Source organism: Embiotoca jacksoni, unplaced genomic scaffold, assembly GCF_022577435.1.
Source record: "Embiotoca jacksoni isolate LCO1_2020_lvr unplaced genomic scaffold, fEmbJac1.0.p SCAF_18, whole genome shotgun sequence".
Lineage (NCBI taxonomy): Eukaryota > Metazoa > Chordata > Actinopteri > Embiotocidae > Embiotoca > Embiotoca jacksoni.
In genome coordinates, this window is record NW_027185318.1 from 4,132,838 (window position 1) to 4,143,167 (window position 10,330).

Consider the following 10,330-nt stretch of genomic DNA (forward strand, 5'->3'; position numbering starts at 1 on the left):
ATCCCTTAACGTACCACTATGACTGTAGAAAAAGCAGCACGTGACGAAGGGTAACTGTTTTTTTGTCTGTCAGCAGGAAAATATGAGCAGCTAATGAGGTTAAGGTTGCGGTAAAAACAGAGGTTCGTGTGAGACGGGTTGTGTCTACCTTGCTTTTATAGACGCAGCCACTTCCTCCTGCTTATCAGCAGCTGCCAAGGCAACCCAGTACCGAAAGGCCACACAGAGCCTGCTGCGTTTCTCAGCCTGCATGACTCAGAATAGTCCTCAATAGCAGGAAGCACTTGAGGTACACTTGTGCTTTCTCTGGAAAAGCAAACCTTATTTTATTATTCGAGCAGCCTCACGGTTCATTTGTTTAAATTATTATAAAAGTATTGGTTCATCTTTATCTTAGGTTTAATAGAAAAGCCAGACTTGGCCCACGTGAGCGTTAATGGATCAGTGTCCTTGATTCGTAGCCGGTGCTGCTCTGTTGTCTAACCTGGTTTTGTGTTTCCTCTGTGAGCCGGAGCAAAGAAGCTGTTTATGTTACTCGGTGGAATCCACGAGTTCCTGTGTATATGTGAGTTTTGATAAGTGGCACTGTTTCTGTAGACAGAAACCGTCGTCAAGTCAACTCCTCTATAAAACCGAAAGCCTCGCTCGGTGTCTTCGGGCTTATTCCTCTCCGGCTCCAGATAAAAGGATTCTCCTGATGAATACAAGCGGATTCCTCCGGATCAAACGGAAACCTTCCCGGGATACTTGTATATTAATCAAAACTGTTGCGAGGCCCCTTTGCTGGCTTTAATCCTCGCCTCGGCACGCACCAACAGAACAAGTGTCCCGTTTATGCAAGTGATCAATGTTTAATCGTATCTGCGGCCTGAGAAAGACAAACACCGAGACGCTGCAAGTCCTGAGCACTCATCTAAGAACAATAAGCGGGTTAAAGATTTCCAACAGGCCAAGTTGAGCTGAACTTTGATTCTTCCTGTTGATGAATATCTGGTCAAAGAAGTCCTGGATTTACAATCACACTTTTCTTTCAAAAAAAAATACATGACTCATAATTGTAACTGGAGCTTAAGCCTCTTAGAGTATTGAGAAAGGCAATACTCTTAAGGCAGAGACGTGTTTGGAGTTCAATTTAAAAGATTGTAAATCCTGCTGCTTTACCTCGGAGGGACACAGCGAGAGCATCAAGAGAGGACGCCGGGGTTTCTAGGAAACAAGCCCGAAATAGCAACAAACTTTTAGCCTTTTACCGAAACAGCCCCTCAAGTTTACTGTAACTTGGCTGAATGTCGGTCTGGAACCAGAAGGAAGATGCCGTCTGACTCAGAGGTGTTTTAACAATTCTGTTGAGGAATTTCTTCTCTGTTCCTTCTCAGTTTCACCTGTCGAGGTCTTTAAGTCGGAGTTGATTTATCTGGTTGCGTGAACATAATGTAACGAAATCGTAGCAGATGTCCTGATGACACTAAAGAAAAACAACAACAGTGGAACTGGATAATGACATTTCAAAAGCATCTCGTTGTCGAGCCCTGTAAACGTCGTCCTCGGCTCCGCTGGGTCTGCCGCGAGCACAGTGTTTAGACAGAGCCAGAGATTGATCCCCCCCCCCCCCCCCCCCCTCTTCCCCTTCTCTTCCACCGCCTTATCCCTAAACTGTCAACCAGAGCCAAGCATGCACACTATTACAAACTTGGCCACTTGCTCTTATAACTGTTCCCCGCTCTCTCCATTATAAATCCTTGAGTCGGAGCTTGAAGTGTTCCCCGTTCGACACGGTTTAGGTCTTTTGATGCTTTTTGTTTGACAAACTGTAACGCCATCAGTCTTTGGGAACTCGGTGATGTAATGGGGCTATTTCCCCCCCCCCCCCCCCCTCCCCCATCAGACTGTTTTCTGAAAGACATTATGCTGCTATTCTTGTCCTGGTAAAATAACATCAGTATGAGGAGAGCGCAGTTGCAGGCAACGCAGACATGACTGATGGGTGACCCTGTAGGCTTCCTGCTCCCGACGCTGCCCGGCTCCAGAGCCGGCGCTGGCCCAGACCCAGCCGCACGGGGAAAGGTTACAGAGCGCAGGACAAGTATCTGCCTGTGAAAGAGAAGAAGGGGATTCAGTGCTCGTCCGTCACACAACAGCAAAAACTAAACAAACTGTAACCGCGATGGGTCTATTTTGGCTTACTTTTAAGGAGCAGAAATAATTCTCCTCAGACTGAAAAATAAAAGTGCTTCTATTTGCACATTTGTTTTGCAAATAGTGTGAAAGCACATGTTGGGGAGCATTTCATTTCTTGTTTGCAGACGCAGCACAAGATGCCGAGCAGATTATTGAGTTGTTATGATTTCTATCGGTTTACTGAAACAGTGCACTCGCCAGTCGTTGCCGAGAAACGGAAACACGGCAACGCTGTGACAACCATCAAACAAACAAAGCAGCAGTTCAACCAGATTATATAAACGGAGGTACATTTAAAACTGATTGCAATTTTTAATGTCAGTAATAAAAAAATTACAAAGAAAAACTGGTTGCATAACTGCGGGGGGTCAAAATTGAACCCTGGTTTTGATATGTGAAGTCTTATGTTCTCTATGTTTAGTAGTAGAACTTTATTCATCCCAAAAGATGTTTTGTCGCTTCCTAAACGTTGCAAAATTATAACCTAAATAGTATCCTATGTACTTTATATCATGTACAATTATATTTATATGAATTAAACCTGTCGTATAGGGATAGAAAATGTGTATGCAAATATACATTTAGAACAAAGTGGGTTGCAATTTGCAAATGAAGATGTGGCTTGGCAATTTAATCTGAAACTACAATGTCGGCACAGTAATAGTTTTGTCATTCAGTTAATCTCCCAAATCCATGTTTGTGTTTTTGTTGATTTTCATGGAACCAGGTCCACAATTCAATCTCACTGAAGTCGTTTCTATGATGTTTTTAGGGCCTCTGACATGTTTAAAAAAAAAAAAAAAAAAACCATAAACAAAAGATATTGTGTGCTACCTGACCACGGATGTCTGTGGGGCCCCGACCACGGATGTCTGTGGGGCCCCGACCACGGATGTCTGTGGGGCCCCGACCACAGCCAGAGCTCAGCACTCAGCACTGGACTTAATGTAGGCAGATGAAATTGTCCTGACATCAGCAGCTCTGGCGGGAGCAGAGAGCCGAGCCACTGCTGAGGCCCACAGCACACAAAGACCGGCGTGTTTCTATTGTGTTTTTGTCATTAGCAATTTGCCTGATCTTGCTTTGGCCCAGTCACTGATTTCCTGTGCTGATTTCTCTCCCTGCTGTCGAGGGGAAGTGACGGAAGACAGAACAGTCATATAGACGCATCCTGAGCCCTGATACGGTGAAATGGGATGAAAAAGCTGCAGGATGTTTTCTTTTTATTTTCACTTATCAGAAGTGGCCGACCAGGATGTGATGTAAACACGTGATGTAAACATACATGATATGTGATATGAAAACATGGTGGACAACGTTTGGGTTTAATAATGATGCCACAGCCACGTGGACATTTCTAATAAATATCAATCAGGCCTGTCAGGTGATGCATCTGATGACTCTCATATGTCCTCAGCTGACTTGTACTTCCTCAGAACTGGATGTCTTCCGGTGTTTCAACGTGTGTGTGTGTGTGTGTGTGTGTGTGTGTGTGTGTGTGTGTGTGTGTGTGTGTGTGTGTGTGTGTGTGTGTGTTCGATGGCCTCTTGTGTTTGTTGTGTAAACCTGTCACAAAGATGGAATATAAATATGCATTTTTGGCCCAGTTAAGTAAGATGTGTGCGCGTGTTCTTCTGCCTTTCAAGTGAAACGGGCCGTAAACATCTTTGACAATACACAAATACACACTATTATTCATCTGCATAATGCACACGATGCACAATGAAACAAGATTTCATTTCTAAAGCCAGCCGTGATAAATGTATCACACAACAGCTTGTGGCCTTTTTTTTTTTTTAATCTTCGCAAATCAAGTGAAAGTCTGTAAAAAGGTGTAAATTATGACTAAAAGAACAGAAATTAATTGATAACTATTTATATTTCAGTTTGCTACGATATCTTTGGATGAAATATTTGTACAGGGTTTTCTTCGGCTCTGGGAAATCGGGATGAGTGTCGGTCACAACTTTCTGAAATCTCATCGACAAATTACTTAAATATGAGAAAGAAAAAAGAAGCGATATGGGAATAATAGTGCTGTTCCTAGTGAACAAATCTGACAGGTATTCTCCATCATGACGGTGCACCTGTCTAACTGAAGATCTTGGAGTCATCTCTCGAGTCGTCTTCTTCCCTTTTTATTAGATGAGAGGATTTGCTCTCCTCCATTCATGGTCCTGAACTCAGAGTGCAGCCCAGATGTGCTGGAGCAGATCAAGAGGCAAGGACTCGCATTCCCCTTCAGTAAGTACCTCCAACCGAGTCATTGTGGGAACGTTCAGATCTCATATTGTTCTGTTAGCTGCTAATTTTGTGTGTAAATTCTTCAGTTTTTGTCTTTATCGATCGATTCATCTTTGTTTACAGTCTGGAGTGTTTAGAAAAGATGTTTTGTACCCCGCCGTATATTTCGTAGCTAAGTTTTCCGTTTGTCCCCCCCCCCCTCCCCCCCCCCCCTCCACCTTCATCTCTTCTGCAGTTTGCAAAACACGGGTGGCTCATGGCACCAACTCCCACGAGGTAAGAGGCCGCAGGGGTCGGAGGTCGCTCACACCCTTCACAGTTTGCTTTGTGTAAGCAGGAACATTTGATCCTGTTACAAGACTGTCATTCAAGTCCAAACAACAAAATCAGATAAAGTGCTGCACCTCGTGTATGTGTCAGCGGAGATCGATAGCCCCGTCAAGCCAACCAAACAGTCTTCATTCCTCCTCGCTGACGCCATTGAATCAAGTTAAAGTTTAACTTGACTCAAACGGCCTGCAGGGTCTGAAACAAGATCACCTGAATGGTTGTTTTTGTGTGTGTGTGTGTGTGTGTGTGTGTGTGTGTGTGTGTGTCATGTACTTCCTGTCCATAGATGGCCATTATTTTCAGCGAGGAGGACCTGAAGGATGTGAAGCCTCCGTGTGTGATCCAGAGCTTCATCAACCACAACGCAGTGCTCTATAAGGTGTTTGTGGTGGGAGAGTCCTACACGGTGGTGGAAAGACCTTCCCTGAAGAACTTCCCTGCTGGACCTGCAGGTGAGTACAGAGACAGAGACACACACACACAGTACAATCCAGGCAGCTTCTCCTAATTACCCAATAAAAGACCTCATAAAAGGCCTTTAATAGTCCCTGTGATTGGACCTATCTGCCCTTTTAAGGGTTTACAGTCGAGTGCAATCGGGTTTTGCCCTGTTGGAACATGCTGTTGAACATAAACGCGAGGAGGGACGTTTGTCTCCATAAACGTGTCAGAAGTCTTCCCCCTGACGTGGCTTTGAATGCAGGGCTGTCCCCATGACACCAAAGACTCCAGTATTTGCATGTGCTGCAGCGAGAGGCCCTCGTGCAAAACCACAGCCACTGTTGGCTTCGTAGTCCGCTTTGTGTAACAGTTCAGAGAGCTTGAAGCTTTCGGTTCGGTGTCCAGAAAGAGGTTGGAGGTGTGGAGATGCTGAAAGTATCACCGAGAGAGACGGCGTGTTTCCGTTCAGCCCTCCGTCTCCTTCTCGTGCCTCAGTTAAACTCTTGTTTTTTTTCCATCCAAATCGGCCCAAAATTTCGTTACCACGACCCTCCATGAGCCGGGGGCCGTATTTATTTGGACAGTGACAGGAATTTATGATTTTCCCCTCCACTCCCCAGCCCTTCTCCTTCTTTCTTCCCTCAAACACTGTTAATCATTACAGTGATGACAAAGAAAAGAAAAAGAAAAAAGTCAGCAATCCAAACTGTCACATTTATCAGTGCTTCAAAGAAAATCCCGAACCTGAGGCAAACAAGTTACATGTCGCTGACAGTAGTGAACACTTGACATGACATGGTTACGACCGAAGATTAAAAGACTTTACTCAGGGCGGTTCAGTTTCAGGTTTTTGTATTGAAGTCGGTAAACAATGACATTTAATAAAGCTATCATTGCCTGTTTTCACTGTAACCAGTAGAGCTCTGCTGCCACCTAGTGCCCAGTGACGGGAAACACGCGTCGATGAATGCACTGAGAAAGCATGTCACGGCCTGATTAAGTCAGATCTCAAATAAAGGGTACTAAATTGCGTGTTTATTAAAAAAAAATGTGCACATTTACTTTGCACTCGTTTTGGGAGTAATTGCGTCTTTGATATCAGGAGCAAATCGCTGTATTTAAATGAGGTGTTTGTGTGTGTTGAAGTGATTTCAGAACAACCACAAAAGCAAAAGGAAATCTGATCCCTTTGAAATGAATAAGTATTAATATAACAAGAATAAAACGCTGTATGGGAGATTATCAGCGAGGAAGTCAATGCTGTGGGTAAAAAATTAAAATTTTAAAAAAAGATCAATAGATGAAAATATGAGAAGTTGGCAAGATATTAGGCGACGGAGGGTGAGGTGTTTCCAACAAACACCGATCAGCAGGTTCATCTCCTTCTGTGATGAGCAGCGGACTTGGTTTCGGTCAGTGGGAAACTTAAGAAGCCCACCTGTGAATTCTGCGGGACACATTCAGGATCTGGGACAGCACACCTGACTAACAGGTCTGGGATTTTGTTTTTTTGTTTTGCGGGTGGTGTGTTAAGACCCCTTGAGGAAATGTGTTGGAAAAGCTCTTCAAAATTCCACCTCACCTTTTTTTGTTGTTGTTGTTGTTTCCCTTCTTTGTGTCTCTTTCAGACAGGAAAGCCATTTTCTTCAACAGCCACAACGTCTCCAAACCCGAGTCGTCCTCGGACTTGACCTCGGTGCGTCCACGGCCTCACTGAATCAAATGCGGTTTGCTTTTTCTGAGATGAGTCTCTTAACTCACATTTTCAAATTTGCCCCTCAGAGAGAGAACGTGGAGGGAGTGTCTCAGCCCCCCAGCGATGACGTCATCAGAGAGTTGTCCAGGTCATTGCGACAGGCGCTGGGCGTGTCCCTGTTCGGCATCGACGTCATCATCAACAACCAAACAGGCCAACACGCCGTCATTGACATCAATGCATTCCCTGGTAGGTGCAGCCTCCCGTTCACGTGGCTGCTTTAAAGCTTCTTCATATTATCTGCACATAAAGAGGAATACGAGCTTCAGTTTCGATGGAGGGTCTCGGATATTCACGGTGAGCTCAACGCTTCGTGTATTGCATCTTCTGATCAGATCTGGTCTCGGTTGGTTTAAATTTCTCGATTGTAGTTTCAGGTCAAAATTGCCAAAAGCGCACAAGTCACAAAAACTTGTGTAACTCGGGTCTAAAAGCATCATGCTCTTTATCCAGCATCAAGTCAAAAGCCAATTTCTTGCTTGGCTTCTTTCTGTCCATGTTTAGTTGTCTCTAAGAATCCTCCCCGAATGTGTCTCCAGGGTACGAAGGTGTCCCAGAGTTCTTCAACGACCTCCTGAACCACATCAGCAGCGTGCTCCAGAGCCACAGCGCTGACTTCGCGCCCGCCGGCGAGCAGCCCAAAGGCCTGCCGGTGAGCACCATGGTACCAAATGCTGCCCCGCCGGCGCCGGGCTGCTGCGGCATGCTGGGAAAAGAGCTGCAGAGACTCGGCTGCAACTCGGCCATGTCCCCCAACTTCCAGCAGCACTGTGTCTCCACGATAGCTACCAAGGCCTCCTCCCAGTGACTGATCCCCCCCCCCCCGCCCCGACTCCGTTTGACCCCTGAACAAAAAAAAACGGATGGCAATGGTGACAATAATAATGAATAATAATCATAGTAATTATGATGTTATTGATGATAATATATCTAATCAAAAAAAAACAAAAAAAAAACAACAAAAAAAAACTTTTCCTATATAGTTATTGAAAATGATGGTGATTGGGTGTAAGCTTTTTTTTTTTTTTTTTTTTTTTTTTTTTTTTTTCTCTCTCTCTGCCTTTTGTATTTTGGGTTTCGTCTAATGAGACTTAACAGTACTGTAATGTGAACTTTTGGGAACTTTTTGCCTAATAGCTGATTTTAATTTTGTTCTCTCCGTGTGTGAGGTGTCTGTAATGAAAGGGTCCAGATGAGGTAGCTAATGGGAACGGCCCAATCAGGACTGGAGAAAGATGTGCCACTCGATGTGCAATGTATGATCACACACTCACACACACACACACACACACACACACACACACACACACACACACATTTTACACACCCAGGCACATTTACACTGCGACAAATCCGGTGCCAGCGGTGTGTGTGTGTGTGTGTGTGTGTGTGTGTGTGTGTGTGTGTACCGTGGTCAATACCACTGCCTCCTCTGCACAAAGTCGCGGGGAGACGAGGTGGCCGGGCATTTGAACACTACAGATCCCAGGCTGCTCTGTGACTGCGGCCAACGGACGGCAGAAGACATCACGAGTCCGAACACCGATGACAAACTAGTTTCGGGTTTTTTGTTAAGTTTGAACAAAGTTTATTATTCTGAGTGCCATCAAATTTGCGGCGAGTGTAGGAAGGACGTCTGCAGAAGCTTAAAAAGAAGAAAGTGAATCTCCATGACCAAGTTTTTCGTTGTTGGTGGTGTTGTTGTTGTTGTTTTTTTTTTGAAATAACTATTGTTGCAACTGTCTTGGTCTTTGAGTGTTTTCCTGCGTGTCAGATGCCGGATGTTTGGTATTGATCAAGCTAACCACGTCCTCCGTGTCCCGGTTTGAGTCGCTCCAGCGCAGGAAGACGAGGATCACATTCCCTTTTTGTGTTTGTGGACGTTTACAGAGAAATTCCTTGATTTTTCCAGAATTCCAGTGGGATCTTGTGAGATTTCTCACATCCCTTCGTGGGATGGTTGTAGTCTCCTTAAACCGACTCTCCACGTGTCTTCAGTGCTTTTGTGTCTGTAATGTGAGCAAACTACTCTCCTGAAGCGATCAACAGCTTTTTATTCCTTTATTCTACTAAAACGAGGGTAAACTGTACGTGAATACCTAAATTGGGTAATAATTGTTCCGCGATCATTAAACAACAACAGTCCGAGATGGTGGAGTCGCTTGTTGAGCTTCATTGTCTCACTGCACTTCTTCCAAAATGTCCAGTCGGTTTGTTCGCTTCAAGCTTAATTCTCTTTTCCAGCTGCTGTATTTGTGTCACATATTAAAAATCAATGGGAGGGGAAGTGGTGGGAGGAGGTCCAGCTCGTGTTCCCAGTGTTCACTGTGAGATTTCTTTCTTTTCTTTTTTTTTTTTTTTTTCTTTTTTTAACTCCAATTTTGTTAATATCTTCTTTGTCCTGACATCTACTAAGAGCAACTTTATTTTATTGAGATTTTATGGGGAAAGTGTTTTATATAAATGAATGAATTGAAAGAGTGATATGTACTAGAGGACCGGTGAACTGCTGGGTCTGGCTGTACAGGTGGTGTCAAAGGGACGGAGGAGCTGGTGGCTGATGCTGTTGTCTCCCTCTAGCATCTAGCGGGAGCGAGTGGCACCCTGCGGTGCGTACGGATTATTGCATTCCTGTGAGCCTGCTTCTTCTTCTCTTGTCCCAGAGAGCTCCTCCGCGCCGCTTTGATTTCTTCCATCAGCGTCAGAGGGAGCCGATCGTCCTCCCGCTTGGTAAATAACGGCCATGGCCGCAGCCATCTCACCAGCATCTCTCTGGGACAAAAGAACCGCAGCAACCGTTCTGGAAATTGGTTTTTCACTGGACGTCACATAGTGAGACTTATTTCTACAATTTTGAGAGTGTAGCGAAGCAGCAATTAATTCAAGAGTAGATTCAGGGGAATGGGGGTGTTTCCTCACCTGGGAATAGGGGCAAAGAGGAGGGCGCGTCCCCGTTTAGGTCGGAAAGGCTGATATCTGTATACGCCACTATACTGTGTCTTATCTCGTGTTCCTTATCGTGCTTCTTAAATGGGAAATAAATGGTTAATCCTACCCTTTGGTCATCATGCTCCCAGCTTCCACCTGAATGTTTACTTCTTGGGTGTCTTGTACAGTACGTGTATATGCGCCTAGGCTTACATCCGTACCGTTTGTTGTTTTGTATCAGCTCTGTAACTCCGAAGAATCAACAATTTTGTGACCTTTTTTTTTTTTTTTTTAAATTAAAGGGCCAATTCAACAGGGCGAAATAAACATGTCAAACCTCATCTGGCTGTATTGAATGCAGCTCTTCTTTTGTCCTGGGTTATTCATTGTTTAGTTTGTTCTATTCTCCACATTTAGTCGGTTGGTGGTTGTAAATTTTGTATTACTGAAACC

At 44.5% G+C, this 10,330-nt stretch overlaps 1 protein-coding gene across 1 annotated transcript in view; it reads left to right on the top strand.

The window, feature by feature from the left end:
* Positions 1 to 10,218, top strand: part of itpk1b (inositol-tetrakisphosphate 1-kinase b) — a 32,586-nt gene extending 22,368 nt beyond the window's left edge. Inside the window, exons 6-11 of the mRNA XM_069152214.1 lie at positions 4,324 to 4,422; positions 4,658 to 4,698; positions 5,039 to 5,204; positions 6,822 to 6,889; positions 6,976 to 7,138; positions 7,489 to 10,218. Of these exons, the coding sequence (XP_069008315.1) occupies positions 4,324 to 4,422; positions 4,658 to 4,698; positions 5,039 to 5,204; positions 6,822 to 6,889; positions 6,976 to 7,138; positions 7,489 to 7,757 (806 nt within the window). The 3' untranslated portion in view covers positions 7,758 to 10,218. The remainder of the gene's footprint in view (positions 1 to 4,323; positions 4,423 to 4,657; positions 4,699 to 5,038; positions 5,205 to 6,821; positions 6,890 to 6,975; positions 7,139 to 7,488) is intronic.
* The last annotated feature ends 112 nt before the right edge of the window (positions 10,219 to 10,330 follow it).